At 42.2% G+C, this 26,836-nt stretch overlaps 1 protein-coding gene across 9 annotated transcripts in view; it reads right to left on the bottom strand.

Moving 5' to 3' along the window:
• kcnma1a (potassium large conductance calcium-activated channel, subfamily M, alpha member 1a) overlaps window positions 1–26,836 on the bottom strand; it is a 166,316-nt gene that overhangs the window by 119,643 nt on the left and 19,837 nt on the right. For all 9 annotated transcript variants that reach the window (XM_069658280.1, XM_069658271.1, XM_069658272.1 and 6 more), the window contains exon 2: window positions 1,750–1,914. In XM_069658280.1, the coding sequence (XP_069514381.1) occupies window positions 1,750–1,914 (165 nt within the window). The remainder of the gene's footprint in view (window positions 1–1,749; window positions 1,915–26,836) is intronic.

Here is a 26,836-nt window from a genome sequence, read left to right as displayed (position 1 = left end):
GGTCAATTGTACTCAGACTACAAGTGTACTACAACCGGAAACCAGAACACTTGCTGTCCCTAAAATCCATGTCCCTGTAAATAGAGATCAATAATCAGGTTTTTCTGTTCCATATAAACATCAAAACCACCAAAAAGCTCAAAAACAGGATAGTAATAAGCATGTAAACATCTTCTAAAAGAGTCAGAATGGAAATGAAGGGGTTAACTAGATTGGGCCCCTGCTCTCATCAGACACTGTGAAGCCTTTTCATAATCAGGGCAGCTAATAGAATGAGGCTAGCAGTTAGAGGCAGCATGCTGCTCATAGCGAACTGTCTGCTGCACAGTGGAGCTAAGTGGCAGACATCTTGCTAAGCTGAGAGGAGGAGCACATTAATATTGCTGCTGATGGAAAGGCAATTTTAAAGACCCCTTCCTGTGAAAATCAAGTGTTTAACCTTGTAAACATCTCCATGTGGTGTTTCTCATGTGCTATCAGGGACAACATGAGCAGTCATCTCCATGGCTGGGCCTGTCTGCTTTTAAACTGCAGTGTACCAAGGACAGGCTGAACAACATGTTTTCAGACTGGCAGGTTTGTGACGTCACAAACCTAAGGAGCCAATCACATTAACGGACGGGGTGACAATATGCACATCATTATGTGCAACTTACAATAACCACTTTGGTGATGCAAACTCACAACTAACTACTTAAGTGAACTGGGTTGAGCTAGCTATGTTTCAACAAGTTGCCGTTTTGTTTTCGCGACAGAGGGGGAGGTTGGACATTTGCATAGTGGGCGGGGACTGTGCAAATTCGTGAATATTTAATGAGGGAGAAGGAGGAGATGCCTTGGGAGGTAATTAAACGTAGTTTAAAGAAAAAATCTTTAAATTTTAATACTGATGAATCAAGTGTACACAATTTGTTTGTATAACCTCAAATTGTGTCATTTAGAAGCCAGGTTTTCCCATTTTTACTCTGACCATCAATAAACTTGATTAACTTGTTTTGAAATATGAAAACTCTGGCCATTTGGCAACAGGCTGAACATGGACACAGGGTCATTTATAAGAGTGAAACTACTGGCGATACATCAGGATTTGGCAAAGAGTTGCAGAGTGCAGGAGAGATTCTGGGGCCAGACTGAGGGATGAGGTTTAAGAAGGAGGGTCGGCAGGGGGGAGAGAGACTGTAATTCATACCAAAAGAAAAGCCACAGTGACAGCCTCTTACCTACTGCACAAACACCACATATGCTTCCTCTCGTACTCGACAAGTAAATCTCTCAAACACACAAGCATGCGCATTCACACCCACCCGCACAAATACACACACACACTCGCGCACGCTCATTGGTTCAGCTGGCAGAGGCTCAGCAGAGTGAGTTACAGCGTGCCGCACATAGGTCATCGCAGCAGAAAGAAGACTGGACAGTGCCAGCCAAATACCCAGCTGAGATTCAGCGAGGACAGAGCATCCACTAGCAACTGTGGGGATCAAATTAATTGCCCCACAGTATGTCTCCAGTGGGACCTGTATAAAACAGGTGAGGTAATGTGGACATAGAAGTGGATTAAACAGTGGATTAGTCTTCAGGCCAACTTGGGTGTGAAAGCAAGTTGTAGTCTGTTTGCTAGAGGAAACTGCTGCACTTATCTAATTGTGGGCTGGGCAAAAGATTAGTGTCAAAAAAGTGCTAATGCATTTGAGCCTGGATTGGGGGTTTGAGACATTTACATCCACAAGAGGAGTGAAAACATACCAGAACTCTGCCAGTGAGCGTCTGCGCGGAGATCATGACGCCGGCCCAGTCTTTGACGGAAGTCATCCATCCCACCTCGCTGACCGGGGCCTCCTCCTTCTCATCAGCACCCTTCGGCCTGTCTGCTGCCGGATTGTTGGCCGGGTTGTTCACCTTCTGAGCCTCCTGGAAGAAAAGGCAATATTCTTAGTGAGGAAATGGAGCATATTAAAGATAGTAACAGGGACGTGGCCTGCTCTGGGGATGAGGAGAATTTACCAGTGAGAAATAAAAAGGCACAAACTTTAAAAGGCAATTCGCAGTGAGTGTAGAGGACAGTAATAGCTCTAATCAATTTATCTTACAAAAGGAAACCATGCGCAGGGAACAATAGTCCTAAATCATCTCTTTTTTTTTAACATAATCAAGAAACTCCCTCCCACATGGGCTACAATACATGGTTTCAAACAGGATGGGACCTTTATCAGATTGAACAAAATACAAACTCATTAAGTCTCCCAAAATCCCTCATTACTACACAAAGGGGCCCCGTCATGGCTTTATTAATACAAGGAGGTTTTTTACCCAATGTTGCTTGGGCCATTGTGCTCAATTTCTAGTTTCACATTCTCCTTATACACACAATGCATACCATCTTTTCCCAAAGTAAGTATGGCATCTGTATTTTGAATGATATAAAAATGTATATGATGAATTGTTGTCTATTCTGCTTATATCACGGCAGCCCATCTTCTGTATTCCCGAGCTCATGCACGTCCACGTTCATGACAAGCTACTGCCTCTGAGGGCAGAAAACGAACTGCAATTGCAGCCCTCATGCCACGATGGCCTCCATCTGCAATATGTTGAACACGTGTGTTTGCCGTGCTTTGAGTGCATGTGTGTTGGATAACGAAAGAATGAGTATAGTCCCTCTTTCTTTTGTGCACATACGGCTCTTTGGGTTAATTGTTCCTCCGGGAACAGAGAGTAAGGCTGTTGTTCTCATGCAGGCCTTTTAGATTTCCTTCTCGTGTCCGACTGAGTGCGCAGAGTTGCATGGCAGTTCATTGACATGCTTTGCTTGGCACAGCCACCACATGCAGCTGTTCCTCCGCAGCCATTCACTCACTCCTGATTTAACAGAAGCAGCCACTCAGCTTCCCCGTCCTTCTGGCACAAAAAGGGGAATGAGAAGATTTCCCTGTGTTTTTTATAGCCTTTGAGGCAACAAACTCCTACACTTATATGTGTTACACAAACATGTACAAAGACAGGGAGTAAAGTTATGTGTGCTCATAAAACTGTGGGGTTAGGCCCGGCAAATGGCGTCCACAGGGAATCCCTGGAATTGCAATAACTTTCGACCTCTTGATGGCAGCCCATTGCTCCTTTCCAAGGAGGCATGCTCACATTACCGCAGGGTACACATGCAGCACTTTACAGTGTCCGTCCTCACAGTGACATCTGACAAGCAGCCATCAAAGCAGATTATGTGGTATGTCAACAAAGTAAAATGTGTTTCCCAGTGCTGTACCTGTCACATTGCTAGCGCAGTTTTTTGGGATGACCCCATAACATTCAAAAACGATGATGTAAATAAAAAAAGAGTTGTGTTTACAGTGAGTTTGTTTTTGCCGTTACAGCCGACACATTCCAGGAAGAGTGTGGTGCAACCCAAAGGCCGGGGTCACCGACGCTTTATGTGCTCACATGCAACACAAAAACAAACCACACTGCAACTCAGGCATGGCTAAAGAGCAGCACCATTTCTGACGAGCCCAAGAGAGTGCTCTGTCCATTTCAAGAGGATTGTCCGGTCAAATTGGATTACATTTCATAATGATATGGCATGGACACAGCTGCCATTTTCCTAATTTGATTCTAACTCCATAACAATGCCAATAAACTAGCCCGAAAAAAACCGGACTTAGTCATAAGATCATTATCTGCTCCTGCCGCTGGGCCTCCGGGTACTGCGTTGGATAATTTAGTTACATATACTTTATATACTCATTAAATAGCTGAGTGTTAGGAGACTCACAAACCTTTACTGTACCCATCATGAGGGTGATTAGAAGCATTTAGTATTGAGGCAATACTGAAAGCAGACTTTTCTTCTGATATTTAGGGATTAAATTATAAAACCCTTATGTAAACAACATCTACAAGTTCAAATTCCTGTCAAAAAACCTTATATGCGATCCTGTTGCCTTTAAGCTGGAGGATATGGAAAGCTGTAAATAGTTCAATATGCAAATCTAACTCTCGAATGACTAAGTCTTCTCATAAACTCCCAACGACCCACCATCCCTCGTCCAGTACACACTCAGCTACGTAGCCAACATGCGTCTCGCCTGTCACATGCTGCAAATACTCAGCAAAGTGTGCGTGTGCATTGGGGGTCACCGTGCACAGGGATGTCTAAGGTTTCACTCTGATTGGCCGTGTGCCTGCTCGATAGCACTCCAGGCATGTTGTGGTGGCATAGTATGCGCTAGTCTGTGCTCAGAGCTTCTTGGCTAGAGGGCCTCACCAGCCTCACACTCCACATATATCACAGTTTGAACACGCCGCATCACACCAGAGCCACTGTAACACTAAGTCACGTCTCACAGTAGCACTACCTGCTTCTGGCTCCTGTGTTCAAACAGATTTGTTTTCAAGCATGCAGGAAATGCTTTTGGACATTTGTTCCTGTCATGGTATTTTTGTGGTAGAAACTGCTAGCTAGCTTACTGACATGTTTGCTAATGCTGCATTTCATCATGAAAGACATAAAACAACTTAATTAAATAGTTTTATTAAAACAAGACAAGCTGCAGCATGTAGTCTTAGATCGTACAAGGAGCATCTCAGTTAGCCTACTATTTTGTACTGTTTGCGTTTTTGTCAGATAGTTTGACCTCTGTGTACACCTTCACTGATGTTAGCACCACCAGCACACTCCTTAAGATGGGGGCTATGAGGACACGCTAACTCTCGCAGTAGCAGTACCTTTTTCATTTTACTATGTCCTCCATATTTGTTTCCAAACATGCTGTAAATGCCTTTAGACATAAATCTCGGCACAGCAATCTTTGTGGTAGCTAGCCTACTGCTAGCTTGTTGATAGATTTGCTAACGCTGCATCACGTCATGAAAACACAAAACAATGACTTCACAAACGTTTGTAAAAAGACAGACGACAGCAAAGTGAGACGCAGATTATCCAAGGAAGATTTAACATTATTATTTTACTGTTGGGGACTTTTTAGACATTTTGTACTCTGTGTGCACACCTCCACTGATGTTAGCACTGCCGGTACACCCCTGAAGATGGGGGCTGTCAGGACACATTTAGCAAGGAACTTATTACAGTAGCAGTACCTGAGCTACTGTTTCCCACTACAATTGTATTAAATACCTTCAGACATAAATTCTGTCCCAGCTATTTTGTGGTAAACTGCTAGCTAAATGACAAGTTTGCTAACGCTACGTCATATCATTAAACGCAAAACTTCACAAAATAGTTGTTTAAAAAAACACCAACAAAGTGAAGTCTGGATTCTATCAGGAAGATTTCTTATTATTATTTAGTATAGGCCTACTTGACAACCCCACTGATGTTAGCACAACCGGTACACACCTGAAGATGGGGCCTATGAGGACACATTTAGCAAACTGTCACAGTGGCAGTACCTTCTTCTAGCTTCTGTGTCCTCCATATTTGTTTTCCAGCATGCTGTAAATGCCTTTGGACATAAATCCTATCACAGCAATTTTGTGGTAAAAACTGCTAGCTGACTGTCAGGTTTGCTGACGTAGCATCATGTCACATAACAACACAAAACAATGACTTCGACAAAAATTGTCAAACTGCAGCATATTTAGACATGGATTGTACAAGGAGGATTTAAATTGTTATTTTGTATTGTTGGGGATTTTTGTTAGATCATTTGTGTGCACACCTCCACTGATGTTAGCACCACCGGCAGATGGGGGCTTCAAGGACACATTTAGCAAGCTAACTCTCCCGTTTCTAGCTACTGTGTCCTCCATATTTACTTTCAAGCATGCTGCAACTGTTTTCAGACCTGTCAGAGCATGTTTGTTGTAAAAACTGCTAGCTGACTGTCAGGTTTGCTAACGCTGCATCATGTCATAAAGACACAAAACAATGACTTCAACAAAAATTGTCAAACTGCAGCATGTTTAGACATGGATTGTACGAGGAGGATTCACATTGTTATTTTGTATTGTTGGGGATTTTTTAAGATGACTTGTGTGCGCAACTCTACTGATGTTAGCACCACCGGTACACACCTGAAGATGGGGGCTTTAAGGACACATTTGGCAAGCTAACTCTCATAGTAGCAGTACCTGTTTTTAGCTACTGTGTCCTCCATATTTGTTTTCAAGCATGCTGTAAATGCTTTTGGACATAAAATCTGTCGCAGCAATTTTGTGTTCAATAGGCTACAGCTAGCTGACTGACATGCTAGCTGACTGACATGTTTGCTAACGCTACATCATGTCATATATATGACTTTGTCTTAAAACATTTTTTGTCAAACTACAGCTAATTTAGATGAGAATTAGACATTAGATTTAATTCTTGTGTATTGTTTTTTTTAAATAATGTGCCACCACACACCTGAACATGGAGGCTATAAAGAAGACATTAAGCCACAGTAATGGTCCAACTGTGTGTCCGTGTGAGCATGTGTGTGGTGGAGGGGAACATATGAATAATGGATGCAGTCATAAACTGATGGTTGGGCAGATCAGAAGAGACAGTGTAAACAAGGAATTGCTTCTAGTTCATTTGAGAGGCCGGGGGTAGGCCTGAGCCGAGGGAGAGAGGAGCAGCGAAGTAGGCTGCCATGGGAGAATCCATCTGCTGGCTATATATAACACACCTGTGATGTCAAACTGAGAGAGAGACAGGGAGACAGACAGGGAGAAAGGGAGCAGCGGGAGTCCGTGAGTGTGTTTATAAGTAAACTCAAAAGGGTAAAGATGTTTTAATAATGTCATATTAAAGGAAATTGTGTGCTTATAATGCAAAGGCAGGAAGTGAACTCTTTTAAGCGCTAGGTCTACTGAAAAGCAATGTTGTGTTTTTTCTGTCTGTAAAGTAACAATCCTTAATCCTGCCTACATATCTACATATAGTAAACACAGAGGAAATGGCACTTGTACCAATAAAGCAACACAGTTTCTAGTATCTGTTCAGTCCCCCACTGCCTTATCAAAGCTGTATTTAGTTACTGCTAATGCCGACCAAATATTTCCTAATGCTGATTCTTGTTGAAAGTGTTTGAATGTTGAAACACAGGGCTGTGAAGCACTCACTGAGATAAGTGCTGACAGTGATTGTTCATCGAATATGCTTGTACACTACAACATCCATTCTCAGCATTTTTCAACGAGTACATCGGAATGCTTGTCTGTTGTATTTCAGACAAAGTAGCTGCTCAATGAGTTTTTCTTTTTTGTGTAATTAACAAGTTACAACCATTTTTTTAGCCAAATATTTGAGGACTGAAATCTTGACTATTTAAAGTAATAATCTCAAAGATTTTCATTTAAATAAATGTCTGTTAAGTCACTATCTATCGCAAGAAAAATCACAAGTGGCGCCCTGTTAGTGACGCGTTTTCCATCACCCAGCAGTGGTTGGTCTGCCAGAGAGGGAAGGCGGAGCTAAGCAGCTATTTTTCCGGTCTCTGCAAGTGTTGCGAGTAAACAGTAATCTACTATGGCTGAACAAACAAAGAAAAGATTAATGACAGTCTAAACAGTCTAAAAAGGAAAGCGACCGTCAGTGAGGTAAATCAAGAGTTACAACCGGAGCCAACCCTGGACGTCACACGTGCAACACTGTCTGGATATCTGTGAAGTGTGCTCCCGCAATATACGTTTATCACCATAGGTGCCGCCAAAGAGGACGAAACTTTCAGATGACAATTTTGAAAAAAAATGTAGTTTCGATGATATACTTGAACTGTTTTATTAAACTGTTGTTTAATGTGAGTTTAATGCCTAACAAGTATCCATCTATCCATCCACTGTTTGTACCACTTGTCCTGTTCAGGGTCGCTAGGGGCTGGAGCCTATCCCAGCTGTTCTTTGGGCGAGAGGCAGGTACACCCTGGACTGATCGCCACAGGGCTGACACATAGAGACAGTGAACCTTTCACACATTCATTCTACGGGCAATTATTTAGGGGTCACCAATCAACCTAACGAGCATGTCTGGACTGTGGGAGGAAGCCGGAGCACCCGGGGGGAACCTACACATGCACAGGTAGAACATGCAGACTCTACACAGAAAGGCCCCCTATGTCCGAACCGGGAACCTTCTAGCTGTGAGGCGACAGCGCCCTAAATACATAAAAATACACATGTGATGTGGCACATTTTCAACAGTATTGACCAGATTGCAGTACTCAATGTACTTTAAATTAAATCATTTAATCTAACAGCTGACCAAATCTATTTTAATAATGTATGTCATCTTCCTACTTCAAGAAACCTTTTTATAACAAGACAGATGAATACTGTTAATATTAGGATTGTACCAATTAACAGAGCACACAGGGGAGGCCTGGTTATAATGAGCAAGAAAAAGATTGATAAAAGATGACACAGGAAAAAAAAGACAGTGACTGACTGAGATAAAACAGGACAGGACAAAGAGACAGAGGCTATGTGAGACAAAGAAGGACACCCACTCAAACCAGGAGTCACAGGGATGAAATATGATAGACTGACAGAAGGACAAAGCAAACAGGGCAGGGATAATGATAGAGAGAGACAAATTATATGACATCAAGGGAGTCAGGAAACTGAGAAAACACAGGGCATGCAGACAGACAGACAGGGAGATGAGGACAGTGACAAAGAGACAATGATGCCGCAAGACAGGGAGATAAGCGAATGGATGAAAGACAGACAGATTAGGAGCAAGAGGAAGTAAAAGTGAGAGACCGGAGACAGAAGACAAGAGAGAGACAGAAACATGCCCATGTGACTCCGCTGATCTAACAGGACTTGGCTTAAGCGCAGCTGTTCCTCTGGCTTTCGTCCGCATCACTGGGGAAAACTCTATTCCAGTGTGAGCGGCTATTTTTAGCCTCACCCAGGGAGACGTGAAACTAGTGAATCTCATAACATGCTCTGTTCCCCCTGTTTGCTATTTTAATGCCGGTACAGTTAGCCTGTGTCCCTGGGTTACAGACCTACACTGGGTCACAGTAAAAAGGAAGAGGAAGGGAGAAAAAGGAGCCTCCTCACGTACTAATGTGTGTGCACACATACACAGGATGAATCTGACAACCCCGTGTGGAGTAAAGCTGTTATTTCTGTGTTTAGGCCATGCCTGCTGAACCATATAGAACTAAGGGGGACAAATGTTAAGAAATCCCAACTGTTACTGGCACAGAGAGGGTATAAATAAATCATTTTATATCTGTAACTCCTTATGTGTCTGAGATATTCTGATGCCATTTCTTCCTTTCTGATATTTTGCCAGCTTTGACATTACACTCTCCACCAGTACTAGAGTTGGTCCGATATAGATACCTGTATTGGTATAGGCCTTTAATACTGCCTAGAAGGTATCAGGTATATTGGTGAGTATGCCATTAAATGTAGAAATCCTGTAGCTCAACCGATAAGCCTCCCAACAGTTAACTGTTTTCAGGTTAATTACAGTGTATTGCGCAATGACTGTGTACTTTTTATTGCACTAGTAGGTTACATGGTATCAGCCAATACCCAAGCCAGTGTATTGGAATCATGTATTGTTGTTTGAAATGGTCACATGATAGTTAGCCTGAAACAAGGTAATTTTTGGGGGGCTAGGAAAGTATGGCCGGGGTTCTGACACTTTTTGGGGACCCCTTTTTTCCAAGGACCCCCTCATAATTGTAACACCGATTAAGCATATGCTTACCACCATTTGTACTCTTAGATGGCATTGGAACTATTTGTATTGTAAAACTTATCAACCTGAATGCTTCAGACCTGTTTCATAGTGATAAACAGACAAACATTTCACTTTGAATCATGTTAACACTTACATACTTTAAATAAGAGGGTCATTTTATTCTAATTGCTTGTGGACTCAACTTGACAGCATTTATCCTTTTCAAGTAATTGACCTTAAAAGCTTTCAGAAAATAATCAGTTGTAAGACAGCCGCAGGAACGGTTCGTTGCGACCTGAGCGAGTCGAGTGATTCATGACAGATTGACTCGATGAGTCACAATCACTTTCTATTGGTCCAAAGCTGACGTGGGTGGGAGTAATGGACACAATATGCTTGTTTCATTGGCGCAAATGGTCCTTATCTGTAGACAAGCAGTTTATAATGATACAGCACAATTTTATAATTTATTATGAATTCATGATAATTATTTCGCGGACCCCCGGGGGTCTTTGAGAACCACTGAATTATGGTACTAGATAGGTGCATATGCTGGCTACCCGACAAAAAACAATACCATATTTCAGGTAGTATCATAACCGGATCTACTCTGGTGTTCCCTCATTAATTACTGCTGAACAGACATCAAAGTGTAAAAATAAAGAGGTGAATTGAGATGATGGGACTCTAGAGGCCAAAGCCTGTGGATCCCGAGGTTAAAGGCCTACCTCGGCTGTCATGGGTTTGATTCAGGGATTACACAGGTACTGCCTAGAGTGCAATCTGCCCAGTACGGCACCCGCACATGTCACTGCTCCAATGTGATTAATAGAGGCTGGGCAGCTGCAGAGCAGTTCTGCACATGTGGTGTAGTAGATAAAGTGAACCCATTTACCATATAGAGTAAAGGCACATTTTTAAGGGAAATGAACATGAAGTGCAACATTAGAGACGTTATTGTGCTGAGGTTTATGCTCGGGGGTTGAGTTGATAGTCGAATGGTAAAGTGCAAATCATTTTTAAAGCCTTTGTATGATATCAGTTGAGAGTTAGAGCATTTTCCTATGACTTGTTTGCAGATTAACTGCATAACTTTTACAATAAATATCTCAACTTATCCAGGCACAAAAAGATGCTTTCTATTATGTACATAAGTCCCTAAATTACACAGTTAGGAGGCTATTTCAGATTTGGGTTTCAGAAATTCCCAAATTTCAGATTGAGGTCATCCAAACTATCTAAAGTCATATACGACGTTGCAGTGTGATTATTGGTTTCACAGATGAAACCAAAACCTAAGTCCAATGAAAGGTCGTCCACCTCCAGAGTCACATTAGCCCTGCACTGTCCCGCTGTGCCAGAAAAGGATTAGACGATTTGTGGACACTGCACTAAATGGATGACATTACCAATGTGGGCAAACAGGAGAACAAGCCAAACGGTTTACATCTCCACCGGCAGCACACTCATCCACACAACAGTACAGGTAGTCATTACTCAAAATGGCTGCACTCCAAGTAAGCTTTTTGTCCCAGTTGTGACGTCTCCTTGGCTAGCGATGGGAAACAATAAGACAGTGATATGAAAGAGCGTAATGTAAGCCTGGCAGCACATGCTGTCTAAGACGTACACTCTTTGATGTCGCTCGGCTCAAACAAAAGAGGACAGAATAAAAACACTTCTGCTACAGTCGTTACTTTCCTACGACTGCAGGGGAAGTGATGAAAAAAAAAATCCTGAATGTACTGTCTTGTTGATTCATAATGCTGTACCGCACGTCTTCCATTGATACAGCATTTCAAGCCCCAGTGGTCCTGGATAAAAATAGACGACGCGGTGAATTGTGGGAGATTGAAAGGTCAGCACTTGTCATCGGTAACAGCTTTGAGTTCTATCATCTTAATGTCAAGCAGATAATAGACGGCCAGTGGCTTAAATGAGGGCATAATCAAGATGTTAGCTTATAAAGGAATCCAAATGGAAATTGTATTGAGAACATTTCTGGTGTAAAAAGCCTTTGAATGAGTTGTTGTTGGGCTATATCTCTTTTCCCGTTAGATACAGTTGCTTTGCAGCAGCTTTAGGAGCTCTAACAACCAGAGGAACAAACTAAACTGGAGGTTTCACTTAGCACACGATGTGGCTGAGCAATAAATGGCACCTCAGCAGTTTCCGACCTCAAAAATCAATATCATAATTTCTTTGGGCCCTCTCTATAACCCTCCGAAACCCAGAGAGATGCCTGATACCACATGATTGGAATTTTCACCCAAAAATCACCTCTAGCTCGCGTCTGTGAGGCCTCATAATTCACACCGAACAAGGTGAGCAGCTGTCAATCAAACTCCTCGCCTCTGACACAAAGCTTGTTACCTCTTCTGCTGATCTCTGCTTCTGCTGTATTTGACTGCAAGCGCAAACGATTGCCCCCCGTGATCACCTCTGAAACCGGACATTAGAAAGATTTATGGCCCCCACACACGAAGACAATGAAAACAAATAAGAGGCAACATAATTACACTAATGTAGATGAAGTAGCGCACATTTTACAAATGACTGTGTTGGCTAAAAAGAAGCACTAATGTGAAATCATTACATGCACTCACACAAATCATATTCCCCTCCATTTACACATGCAATTAGAGGTCATTTAATTCTTGACAGATTAAATTTATGTAATTTTTCCTCTAATCTAGAGATGGCTTGTTTCTATGGTGATACGCACATGCTCACATTCTTGTTTTCTATGCAAATGAGGTGCGACTTGAAAGTAAATGCTTCAAATTGGTCCATTTCACAAACCAGGCAAACACTCTTCAGCGTGATCGCTGACATGAGAAGAATTTAGACGCAGCGGTTATCGCGCCAAGGACGGAAATCACAGTTTTACATACATTATCTCACAGAAAGCCTTTGATTCCTTATTTATAGAGAACATTCTGTACCGTAAAATGCCAAGATGTGTTCTGACCCAGACTGTGACCTACAATATATTTCCAGAGGGGGTTGCATACCATTTTATCCTATCAGAAAGTAGGCGGGATGAAAAAACATAACATGCTTGAATGACATCAGCCTTTATCCTACATTGACATCAGTGGCAAAATAGCCCGAGGCAAACATCCACCATTTTATACAACAGCCCAATGTACATGTGAATTAGTGTTGGTGAATGAATATAATTGTGGAGCAATCAAGAGAAGCCCACATAAGAACGGCCAAACAAGGTCCATAAGAATTCTGATATATATTTAAAAGCTTTCTCTCCTTCCAGTACACTTTTCTTTGATTATTCTTGGAAGTAACGGCTGCCATGCTTCAACTAAACGCTATGATGTTCCTACAACATGACGTCCTTGTGATGTTCTTGTTACTTACAACCACCAACCTCTATCTGTTCAGCCATACCCTGAAGGTTGACTCTATTTTCCATTATTGCTCCATCAAACAGGACCTATAGGAGCACTGGACCATTTTGTGTGTCTGTGTGTTTGTATACACAGTATGTGTGTGTGTGTGTGTTGGGGGCATTGATTGATTTCTATTTCATCTGGGTCTCGGTTTGTGTCTGCATCGCTTACCACACCTATGAATCAGGAGGTAATAGTGTGCCTCTGAGCCTGCAGCCTGTCTGGACCTCCTAACAAAGGAGGCTGTGGTAGAACTCATATCTCTGCTAACAGAGCTCCATCAGCAGCAGGACAGTCGCAGCTGCACACAGCACTGCGGAGCCAAAAGTGGGGCTATAACAGCGTGCATTTTAACCACATTGCAGCAAGGTAGGCAGCCATGTTATGAGATAATATTAACATATTCTTTGAGAAATTCTTATTAAAGTGCATTAGAAGAAAAGCTCTGGGGCATAAACACCTGCAACTACTTACTTCTTACTCCTTACTACAACTACTTAATACAATAAGGCTACATTTAGAGTTTACACCCTGTAGGTATAGGCTACAGTGCATTGTATGTGTGTATTATTGAGTCAAGAATATACATATGAAATACATTTCCTTCATCATATCACATCCAGGTCATGACATACAAGTCATTTTTTTGGAAACCATACAAGCAAGCAAGCTACTGTCTATACACCTTGCTACTGTTTCTTTGATTTGAAACCTAAAGAAATCTAGCTAGCTTGCTAGCATCTAGCATTGACACTTTTCTACAGTGTTTTTTATATTTAAGCCTGTAGACAATTTGCTAGCTAGCTACTGTCTAGCATAAACACTTTGCTACTGATTCTTTGATTTGAAACCACTCAGAAAACAAGCTAGCACAGTGCTGTCTGGCATAAACACCTTGCTACTGTTTCTGTGATTTGACACCTGAAGAAAACAAGCCAGCTACGATTAGAGTTGAAAAGTTGCTACACTTTCTCTGATTTTGAAACCTGTAGAAAACTAGCGTCTAGCACCAAAAGTTGCTACTGTTTCTTGGTTAATTACTTCCACTGCCTGCCGCTCCTAGACCTCGACTAGTGTTTGATAGCTCTTTTACCATTTCAAAAGCCCCTGAAAGTCACTCTTTCCATTGTCCATAACCTGTATTAAAGTAAATGTGAATGATGACAGCTAATAAAAAGACTAACCTGACCTTTTACCAATCCTGAATTACATTATAATTGACTAAGTGACTTTTGGGAACGCATAAGACTGATGCTTTTATTCCTTGACTTTCTATGTCAAACTGACATCTCAATTTTTGTTAATTATTAACTAAGGTAAGGAGTGTCCTCCCTCAAGAACAGACTCAGTCAACAAGGGTGTCCATAGATAATGCATGAAATGGGGCTTGAACCCATTTATTACCATTTAATCAATACCTTGTAATCCTTTTGAAAGCCTTCTTATCAAATATTGCATCACATTTTTGCCTTAATGCCAAAGCATACACAAAAGATGTGATAAAACACTCAGGCATCATGACATTAATAGTGATTAATGTTTTGTGTGATAATCATCAGTAGAGGTCGTGCTAGCATTTCTAGTTTAAATAATTTTAAGAGTTTAATAAGATTCTTGTTAGCAGTTTATATAATGCAAGTGTTTTTAATTATTTGATTATATTAATGATATTAGCATTTATTTTATGATGCCTATTTTTAATGGGTCATTTTGGAGTTCTGTAAAAAAGGTTTTCTGAACCCTGCTAATGATCTGAAAGCATGAGCCTTTCTCGTCGTGTCTCTTCCATTCCCCCTGTGAAATTAAAGAGCAACACCACCAACAACAACTAGCCCACAACAACAGTCTTATCAAGCAGTCACCTGTCTCAGCCCTGATCCTCTATTGCCCTCAGAACACTTTAATGAGCTTTCCTCCTAAATACAGACAGACGGAGAGTTCGCTGTCAATAAGCGACTCAGCGTACAACAGGCAGACGAAATGCGGGGCCCATTACCTTCTGCAGAACAGGAGAGAGGAAAACAACCAAGATGGTAGCAATTGCCCTAATTGGCTCCCTGCTGTCTAACCTGCATTGATCAATGAGCCCCTCTCTATAAAGAGCAACACCCAGACATGACTGGCAGATAATATTCTTAGCAGCCCGCAGGTTGTTAAATGCAGACTTGAAAGCAAACAAACAATCAATTTCTCTCACAGAGGAAAGAGTTCATGTTTGTTCTCCTGGACACAATATGAGTCTGCGGAAAACGAGGTTCAGTGTTACAACAGATTACAGATCTTGAAACCTTTTGAAATGAATATTACCAAAATAATACCAAATTGAGTAGCACATAAGTTAACACATGCGCTCAATAACATTGGTGAATATTTGAAGCACAGGGTTCGAATAAAATGCTTACTTCAGATGGGAAAGCAAAATAGCTTCTATGTTAGCAACTCGAGGAGTTCAGCTTTGGTGTACTTTATTCTTGTCTCCCATTTGTCAAAGATAGCAGTTTGGTCTATGGCCCAAAGCGTCAAAATATTCAGGCTGTTCAGGGTTGCAGGGGACTGACACCTATCCCAGCTGTCATTGGGCGAGAGGCGGGGCACACCCAGGACTGATCGCCAGTCAATCACAGGGCTGACACATAGAGACAGACAACCGTTCACACTCACATTTATAACTACAGGCAATTTAGAGTCACCAATGAACCAAAGGAGCATGTCGGGGAGAACTCCTCAATCTCCAAAGGCCCCCTACGACTGAACTGGGTTTCGAACCAGTAACCTTCTAGCTGTGAGGCGACATCGCTGCAGCATCCTCCGATTGAGATTTTCAAAATAAAGCTATTAAACAAAAGGTTGTTGACTTTTGGATGTGCAACATTCATTTACACGTGGTTAACGTTGTAGAATGGTACGACGCAAAAGCTACTTGGTTGGGTTCAAGCAAAAGATCACTGAGCATGCTGCTGTTTTTGATGACTTGTGAGTGTGAACAGGCCGACCGCTGAAGTTGCAGCCTCAAACAATAGCAAAGAAGTGTAAGCGGTTCACTCTCCTTGGCAGTTCCAGCATCCATCACCACAAGATACAAATGTTGCCTCAGCAGGTGATGGTCAACGATGTTTTTGAGCTCTAAAGAAATGCTGTTTTTGCAATAATGGCCATTTTCAATTTGGATAACAAGAAAACAGCTCTGTTATTTTGTGATTCACTCCCTCCAGAAAATGTGTAACCACAGAACAACAGCTGAGTGGGGGATGCTGCATGATGGAACACATTTTCTGAGCGTCGCAGTCCATGCATGAGATATGAATGACTAAGTATGAGCGAGGCCCTTCAACATGCCAAGCTAGCAGATGCGCATGTAACAGCAAGTCCACATAAGGAGCTATAATGGACAAAGATATGTGGATGTGGATTCCTGTATCCTCCTGTGTGATGAAATCTGACAATTAAAATGAGCCGTCATCTTCTACTGCTTCCTTCAGAGCTCTCACACTGCTTAACCTCTCTATATATTCCCTTTTTATTTGTCCTCTCCTCCCTATCGGCCGTCCAATCAAACCGCTATTATCCTCAGTCACAGTTGGCTGACCATAAATCAACCCCGAGGTACACTTCGACTGGTAAAACCACATATCCCTCCATCTTCCTCATCCTCCTTTTCTTCCCTTCCACCTTCATTGTCATCTCTCTTTTTCATCAGTTCCTCTCCGGTTCTTTTCGCCCTCTCCTCTCTTTTCCACTCCACTCCACTTCAGCGGCTTAAGAGAAGCCTGAAGAGACCAAGGAGATTAGGCTCTCTCTGCTTGAGAGACAGGTCTCATTACCTTTATCATCTCCTGATGCAATAATACTCTCAAAACTCCGGCTGATGGCAGCCGGTGCGCAGGACGATGCGAGTGTAACGAGACAAGCTTAAGCCATGTGCTTGATGTGGGACAATAAGAGAAGAGGTATGGGTTTGAATTTAAAAGTTCCTCTGGTAACTAAAACAATTGGATGCAAAAAAAAGATGTGGAGCAATAAGCAAGATTTAAATTATTCCAATTCCCTGTGTCGATTAGTTGTGTTGCACAATATACCCGCATCACCAACATCAACAATGTTATTTGGGAAAGTGTTCTTTAAGGCTGCAAAGAAAGGCAGTCATCTGGACCTAATGATTCAGAGTCTTGCCCTTGATTTGAGAACAGCTCAGAGGCTAACAAATAGAAGTGCAAATGATTTTCTAACTCGAGGCTCATTTAATCATTTTAAATTTAGATCTCTTGCCTCCCACTGGGTAAAATAAATCAGCTCCCTTCATACAGAATTTGCATGTGTTCACCCTGGAGTAATAAAGAGGAAACGGGGAGAGGACATAAAGGGGGATTGTTTTGGCTTGTGTTCTCCTATCAACCAACACCAAGGCCCCGCAGTGTGTTCCACAGGGAAGGTTGTGTTTCTTTACTGCGACCCCAGACAGATAGGACTTTGACCTCGGCTAACAAGAGCCATTAGGAGAGACTGGAGTCTGGATGAAACATTGCAGCAAGTGTGGATACACGCTCCCGAGCCTACAGAGAATCAGTGTAATTATGCAAGATGGCAGCACGGCAAACCAATCTGTGTGTTTATAGGAAAGGTCATCGCCTTCGGAGGAACACTGGACCGTATTGCACAGCATTAAGCCTCTATGTGATGTGGAGTGTAAAGCAGGCTGCTGGGGAGGACTGAGGCATCCTCTCTCTGACTGGTTACTAAATCAAAGGGTTTTTACTGTAGAATGAAACGTCCACAGACAAGGCGCACAGAGCTCAGAGGAGGCATTCTGCGTCCAAGTCAAACCGTGTTTGTTTGTGTTCAGTGTAAGACGAGCGTCAGCTCCGGTTTCCGCTGTGATCTGCCTCTTCCTGTTAGTGGCAATGTTGTTGTGTTTGGAAGAGGTTTGGGATTTGAGGAGCTGACAGAGAGCATTGCGGGATTGCCTTTCGCCGGAGGTCACAAGAGGCATTCCCGCGCTGCGGCGTGGGGGTGGGGGGAAAACCACCTCCCCAGCGTCAGCAATCTGACCTTAGAGGCTGCTCTGTTGGGCTCAAATAAACAACACAGAAAATTCAGCACAAAAATAAAACGTGTTGTCAGGGTGCGTTAGAGAGGCAGAGTTGGCAAGAGCTTTCACATGAGATGATATGAAGCCTGAATCAGCTCTTTGCTAGTGTCAACACAGTGTTTACTTGATCACTGCAGCGCGGTACAAACCCAAGGACGAGTCAGTGGAGGTGACACTCAGAATGTGTTACGGCTGCATTTGCATGAGGGGGGGGGGTTTACTTTATGAAATTATACAGGAGCAACAATGCAGGGGGGAGCTGAGAGTTTGTGATTAATCACGAAGCAGCTCGAACTCTTCCGAGCTCTTCATTAAAGATGATCCTTGCAGATGACAAGTACAATGATGTACTCCTCCGCTCTGTTGTGATGTGTGTGGACAAGCAAGGGCAGACGTTTCCAGGCCTGACATCCTCAAACACAGTGGTGGCAAATATACGCAGTATTTCCTCTTTTCTGTCAAATGAACATCCACTACAATGTATGTTACATCATGATGACGCCGGTTTACATTACCACTTCAGCTGGGGTTTTAAGAAGCTAAGAGCGAGCCTCGCTAATCCACTCATCTAGATGCGTTATGCCTGGTGCAGCAAAGTAACCTCCCGCTCATGAGCTTCTCTTCAAGTGCAGCGGCGAGGAAAGCCGCATCACTAATCCCTCAGCCTTAGTGCATTTATTTAACAGGCTCTGGACGGCCAGCGAAGGTTTACTGTAAGAACGTCTTCCTCTGCTCTTCACTAGCTAATAGCCACCGTTAATCAATATGGCTGTAAGTGCTTTTTAGCGCTGCGCACCAGGCTCATTTGTCAAAATAAAAGGCGTAAAGGCCCAAGGGACTAATCAAAAGGGATGAAGCAACAGGGAAATTCACAGCTTGGTAACATGAGAAGGAGTCTGGGAGAGGTGGGGAGGCAGTGGTTCAGGCATGTTCAGTAGCAGTTTCAGATTACAGCATTCTGTGGATATATGATTATAAGAACTTCTCTGTGCAACTATCTGACTCTCCAAGTATTACATTTTCTATTTTATAATGCAAACGAGTTAACAAATATTATAAAGGTAACCTTTTAGATTGAAACATTTGAAATAGGGATGCACGATATTGGATTTTTTGCCGATATCCGATATGTCGATATTTTCCAACCCTTTTTGACGATTGACGATTTCTATACCAATATATTGATATTCGTCAAGCTTTTTTAGGGAATCATCGAGCATTCAAGGCATAATGAAAGTGTTGTTTTATCGGCGGAAAATATCGACTTATCTCTGCTGATGCCGATATGTCAGTTACAAGCCATAATCGGCAGATACCGATAACTTGCAGATAATATCATGCATCCCTAACACATGTGTGTATATATGTATATATATAGGGTTTTGTTTTTGTCTATTTTTTGGTCTTTCTTGTGTCTTTATTGAGAGAGAGGACAGTGGATAGTGTTGGAAATTGGGGAAGAGAGAGTGGGGGATTGCACGCGGCAAGGGGCCGAGGGTGGGAGTCGAACCATGGGAGGACTGTAGCCTCTGAACATGGGACGCGCAATTTAACCGCTAAACCGGCGCCCCAATTTAAAAGATCTTATCCTCAGAATAAATGTCCAATTTGTAATTTGTAGGCAGATTATTATTATGGACAAATAATGGGAGGAGGTTAATCCCAGCAGATTCTACAATTTAATTCCATGACTTTTTTTTACTAATCCAGTGATATTAGAAAATAAACTCAGTGATTTAATTTGTAAGGCACAATCAAACTTCACACACTGTGTCTCATTAAAGGAGGATTTTATGTTTGGTTGAATTAAAATCCCAGGATGTTGCGAGCCACTGCTCCCATTTTAAAATCAAGGCTTACAAACTTAATAAGGGACGTTTTGAAAGTCAAGTAGTCGAATAAATATGGATACAATACACACATCAAGAATACAAACACAAGTCAAATGCTCTAATGACACCAATCTCTCTCCGTAGAAATCAGCAGCAGCTCTATCAACAGAAATCCAGTGTGTGTGTGTGCAAACGGCACAGGCGAGCATGAGATCATGATGGACAAACGTCGCTCTCATAAGAGCAGTCCATCGCTCAATGCTTGTCGCCTAGCAACAGAGACCTGGCGGGCAGACAGTAGGTGTGTGAGACAGAGTGTGTGGGAGGGGAGGTTTGGAGGACGGGGGTAGCGAGAGGGACAGGGAGGAAAAGACACACAGAGAGAAAGACATGATTGTGTGGAGTAATCAGAAAAGTGATGCTTTGCATGGAGCTCATTTACATAATTTACTCAGTTAGTTGCTTTTCCTCCTGTGTTAGTCGCTTCCTGCAAGCTGTTTCGTTGTTGCCTTAAAATATAAACTCTTTCCTCTGCTGGACAAGCTGCTGTTTATAGACGCTCAGTTCACACTGCAGAGTAAAAGCACGGACTGAAATGAAAGTGAGATATAACACCACTATGCTGTAATCCAAAAGACTGATAAACCATGCAGCGTAGGTTTGTCGATCAGATTATGTCTGCTCTAATTTCAACCTTAAAATAATCTGGTTAAGGAACCTACATGACAGCAGCAACAGTCAAAGAGACGCTTTAATCTTGTCAGTATCACAATTATAGTTTGTACATGAATGCACTGCATTGTCACAGTGTTTTCCCACTTACAACCAAATAATCCAATCTGCATCTCAGTGAGGCTGAATTCCTAGAAAAGTGGGAACAAACACTTTAGCTGCAATGTGAAAAGGTGTTACATTAAAAGACTTCAACATCCGCAGGAGCTAACACCTGTTTTCTTTCTGCCTAACTTCTATTAACTCTTACTTTTTCTGCTGTTCCATCAACAGGAAATTACCCCTGAAAATAAAACAGTCCCACTTAATTTCCTTACACTTGAATCGCTGCCTCCTGAAATTGAATAACATCACACATGATTCTGGATTTCAACAATTTGTCTTGATGTATGTGTCATTATTTGAAAATAAGATACACCTCTTAACTGTTGGCATATCTCAGCACATTTTCAAAGCTCCAGCTGAAATCGACCACATTAGGGCCTGTGTCCACTAAGTACGTTTTTTGAGCTGGCCTATTTTTTTGTCCTCAGCGCAAAAACGCCCTCGGAGGGGGCTGTTAGTTCAACTTTTAGAACAATGCCGCACTCGTCAATGTCACTTCTCCCTCATCGACCAATCAAAATCGAGAAAGGGCGGGCAGTCCGATAACAACTTTGTCAACAACAGTGGCGGAGGAGAAGCTAATCCTTTAGTTTTTTTCTAGGGTACATTCTCCAGGTGTAGAGCTGCTCATGCAGGACACGCGCCAGTGTTTCTGTTTTCTTCGTAAAATTTCTTTAAATAAAAGCAAATATTAAGCAAACATTTAAAACCGACCTAACGGTCACCATCAAGGGAAGCAGAAGAGCCCTCAGACAACTTTCCTGACCTTGCAACAGTAAGCACGGGTGAGACGCGCTCTGAAATCGAGGTTGTGGGCACTGCCAGCGCAAAAAACGCTGTTAGTGGACACAGGCCCTTAAAGTTTTGACAATCAGCTATAACTGCTAAATTCTTATTCTGGTTGACAAATTACTGGTTTATTAGGCTGATGCTCCAAATTTAGCTAAACTAATTAATTTTAGTTCACAATGTCACTGTTTTGAAACTGTTTTCTGGTTCTGTGAATCATGTTAACAAGGTGTAAACCACAGCTGTGTTATTTCAAACATAAAACTGCCGGTTCTGAAACACAGATATTCTTATAAGCTGATCAATAATTGCAAATTAGAAGCAACTTTGCCACATTAGAGCATTTCAGGACAGCACAGCAGTAGTAAGCAGCTTAGCAGTTGGCTCCGCAGTACAACCAGAGCAGACTGTGCCAAAAAGGGAAACAAATAGCTGGACACAGATTTAAGCTCGTGGAACTTAAACAAAGAAATCTAAACCAGGCTAATTACATACTTTCATATGAAGACCACATTCATAATTCTGCTCATTCATTTCTAGGCTCCGATTCACATTTTCTCAAATAAAAACTCGACACATCTGATCATGTCAAGGTTACACATTTCTAATCTTTGATTCTTATCATTAAAGGTGCAGCGGTAGGCAAAGGAAGGGCGTTCTAATAACGCAGGTGGCAAAATACCAAAATACCATCACGTTATTTTTAGCCTGGTAGAGGGTGAAAAATAGTCCAAGTGCAACCTTGGTACACACTCAATCCCTGCGGCCTGGGTTTTACAAGACATATATTCTCCTGCAATGGTCTAATGTCACCAACAGCAGCCAAGCCTCAAGGAAACCTCAATGACAAAGACAGAGCTGCTCCGCGGTAACTTAAGAATGCCACTATTCGCACCGAGCTTTACCGTGATCACACGGTGCGGCGACCGGCCGGAGTGCGCTATACCTCTTGAGCCGATATAGACCCGCGGCATGCTTCACATGCTGCATCATTCATGCTGAGGGTCTTTCCGCTGCTGATCTCTTAAACTTCTGTCAGTCAAAGTTTAGGCCTGAGATTTTCACAAAGCATGACCTGCTTGGAGATTCTCCAAACACATCATGCGCACTATATCCGACATGTACGACAATCTTGGTCTCCAGCTGCATTTCATCAAATTATTGGAGACTTTTACCTCAAATAGAATGTGTTACTGAATTGTAAGGAAGCCAATCCGAGCTAAACACTCCAAGAAAAAAGAAGTGTAACAGGAGGAGACGCCCTCTTGACCAACTTGCTGATGGAAAATATCCAAAGGATCTCTATAATGGACCCAACTGACAGCACTCTAATTCAATCACGTGTGTTGCAGTTGCAACTAAGCTACCTCCAAATACCCCCCGGTCTATTTTAAACGCTGTTCAACAATGACAGACCAAGAAGACTTTCAGTATGCCTGAAAAAACATTACGCAAAAGGAGAGAAACCCAACACCTCGGGGCTCTCTGTCCAGTGTGTGTGAATGTGTGTGTGTGTGTGCAGCCTCAGTGTTTTTTTATTGTCCTATTACATATAGCTAGTCCATCAGAAAGAGTAATGGGGTCACTCGGATGTGATGCTATATAGAGATTGCTCATATAATGTAGCTATAGTAGACATGGTTCATTACCACGCGGGCAGTAGATCAAAAACAGCAACGTTACTGTCAAATCACTATTTCCTTTTAACACATTTCCTTTCCTCCACAGTCAGAATCGTCTCACCACACGCTCTTATCTTCACAGGCAAACATGCAAGCACACTGGTTGCAAGTTACATTGCGGTTATTTCATTCCCTTCTTAATCAGAGCACGCTGCTGCCCTACAGCTGTTGTTTACTATTAAAGCAGGATTAGAGCCAACTTTTGCGGGGTAGTTCCAGGAGGGGCCGCCGATCGCGTCGCCGTTCCCAGAATGCCTGGGACTTTGAGATCATTTCCTGCAGGGTGTCGAGATAGTGGGGACAGCAGCAGATTTCCTCTGCTTTCTAGTCACCACACTAGCATGGCAACTAACCCCTTTGAAGTTTGCAACAGAAGTGATTCATCTGGTGCACATTGGCTTATCGTGATTACATTTCTTGGAGTATCATAAAATGCTTTATATTCCGAGAATCTTTAAAACCTCAGCTGAAATATTATGCAAGTTAATAAACCATAATACTTCATATAAGCATTCAAATAGTGTCATCAAAAGAAAAATACAAAAATCTGACTTGTTTTTTTGCCAGATTTTGCTAAATGAATACACCAAACATATTGATTCAAAATTAATTTAAATGTTTAAACATGAAGAAGATATTTCTTCACACTCCAGAAGTTATTTGAACTTCCTGTTTATATGCAGAAGTCCACACAGTACTACAGAGCCTACATTGTTGTTTTGGCCTATTGTGATGTAATTTCTTGGAGTATATTCAAATGCTTTATATCTTTAAAATCAAAAGTGTTGTTATGCCGTAGCTATTATGGTTTTTATTTAAAGGAGCAGTTCTCCCCTGGAAAAAGCCGCTGTCAGTCAAAGCTGGTGTTCTCTGTAATCGATAGAAGCAATAATATTTGAAAGTGGCACCATTGCTGTGGAGAAAGTTGTACAAACAGCTCATGGTTTCGCCCGTTCTACATTCCTACAACACCCAGCATGCATTGTGCCCCTCCCTCTGAAAGGGACGGCCCAGCAAGAGACGCTGGAGTGAAATACTACCGTTTTCGCTGCAGACAACGGCTCAGAGCGGTACAGAATCTGAAATATGACGAGAATATACCGGTGGATCGTCTCAAAAATCTTCAGGTCTGCAGTCTACATTTCAAACCTGACGATTCTGAACGAGACATGACATCGGAGGCGGGCGTCCTAGATTGAGGAAGTGTAGTTTAGCGAGCTCCCTGGCCTCCGCCAGATGATGCGTTTGACGTAGTCAGGTATTCCAGGGCCCATTGGAGAAGCGGATAGCGTCCTCCAAAAGGCACAGAGCCAAACTGCATTTTTTCCCTACCATAATGGCATTAGCTCCCCGTAATAGCATGATAGGACTGAGGTTGAAATCGGCGAACTGGCCCTTTAAGATGATTTTAAGCAGAATTATGCAACAGGGGCTGACAGCAGGAGGTCTGTATTCCTTTTCAGTGCATTCTCGACAGTATACAGCAGTGACCAGGCTTGGACGCACCCTAAAGTAAAAGCCGTGTCCCTTGGGATGAAGAGCGCTGTGAATGTATAATGCTCTGAATACTGTGAAAAACAGCTGGAGGGATTTTTCGTTATTGATTTATGAATATCAGGCTGAAGAATGCCACCTCCTCGCTGCGTCTCGCTCCCATCAATAATGCAGCTGCAGTATCTGTGTCCACACAACAAATGAACAACACACTGCTGCTGTATTATTCATGAGGGATTCCACCTGTAGCACCTCAGCTGTATTATATGTTTCCCATAGGAAGACTTGCAGGAGCTCTGCTGTGCTGCGAAGGCCATTAAATGCAGCATTTCTTAGCATGACATTGATATGACGATGTTGTACCTGTGGAGCGAACACACGAGTGCTGCAGAACAGATAAGACATTTACTCAATAAAACTGGGAGGAGAAAATCAACAGGATCCATAGCTAATAGGAAGTGTCTGTGTTTAGACTTAATGACAACATAAATATGTGATTATGTAATTACCTGAAAAAGAGACTCTAATAGTATTTCAACTAAATAAAAACAGCCAGTTTGAGTCTGAACACGGAGCTGATAAAGAAAGTAATTTTCTGCTTTAATGATTTCGGCTACAAACACGAGCAGAGTCACCTTTCTAACCGGAGGGAGATCCAAGCAGCCTGTGTTGTTTTATTTCCCAGAACAGAGGGAAGCATAGAAAGCATCTATCCCCGGCAGTAATTGGAATTGCAAAACAACAACAACAGAAATGCAATTTGCCTGTGAACACCGTTGACAAAGACAGGGACAACTTCTGAGCCCCGAACCCTTTTGGCTGAAGTCATTTAATTGCCTTGTTTTCTCCCTCTGTTTTAAATCTGTGAAAGCTAACAGCATCAGAGGGATGTAGATGTGTGCTTATAGCTTCTTTTTGATATGTTATAAACGTGCTTTGGACATTTAATTTATAACCCATCGTTCTCCTGTGAGCCCGCTAACGTGTCAGGGATATTACTTTCTCTGTGTCACAATAAATAACCCTGGGCTCCTCCGGCAACCAGGAAGTCACAGCTGCTTTACGACAGAAAGAGGCCCTAAAACAAACAAACTGCTGTTCTACTGACACTCAGACTGATTATATATATATATATATATACATATATAATAAAGGTGGCACATTGTATGCATGTAGAGGCAAGCATTTTGTCCACTAGTGGCACTGTGCCATAAACTGGGATTATTATGACCAGGGCTGCAACTAAGGACTATTTGATAGTCGATTAGTCATACATTTTTTAAACGATTAATCAACGACACGGATAATAAATTGCACAATTACTTACTGCCTCTTATTTAGCTATCTCATTTAGCTATTTAGCTAGCTTTTAAATTTAGTTGGAGGTTGTTTTAAGCTGTGCAAACAAAGACAATACGAGTTCTTCAATCAAAAATATGTCTTTTAATAAACTTTGCTGCTGATTAGGCTCCTAAAGAGAAATAAGAAATCCAATATAAAGTCCATTTAAAACCAACAACTAAGTGCTAAAATTAAGTACATAAGTCCAACGCTCCTTCTCTTGAAATGCTCGCACATTACCGACGTGCTCCCGTGATCAACAAGGTCCGCTTTACAAATCTTGCAGGCGATCCTTTTCTGTGCAGCGTCGAGGCTGAAAAGCTCCCTGACTGAACGTCACGCGACGGTGTTGCATCAGCCGCCATTTTGCTGTGTTTTGTTTACCTGTCACTTCCCGGTCGTTGGTTTGAATGCGTAAGGGGGTGAGGTGACTCACCCCTCAGGAACTCAGCTCCAGAAAACGATCTGTCCGTGCACAGCATGAAAAACAGGCACAATGACGTAACCAGCTAATTATCGACGATTTGTTGGCAACTACATTGTTATTGATTTTTGTAGACTAATCGTTGCACCCCTACTAATGATCTTTAATGTGTGAGTGTACATTGAAAGGAAGTTCAATATGGCTTCATAGCTTTTTACAGAATAGATAAACTGAGATATGCGTTAACAAGTGTGTGTTTTGTGGGGGTTTTTTTGGACTGAGCCAGTGTTGCGGTTTC

The sequence above is a fragment of the Semicossyphus pulcher genome, unplaced genomic scaffold (assembly GCF_022749685.1).
Source record: "Semicossyphus pulcher isolate SPU_LCO1_2020_fin unplaced genomic scaffold, fSemPul1.0.p SCAF_12, whole genome shotgun sequence".
Lineage (NCBI taxonomy): Eukaryota > Metazoa > Chordata > Actinopteri > Labriformes > Labridae > Semicossyphus > Semicossyphus pulcher.
The sequence above is the reverse complement of the archived record's forward strand: the minus strand, read 5'-3'. Positions and strand labels throughout refer to the sequence as shown.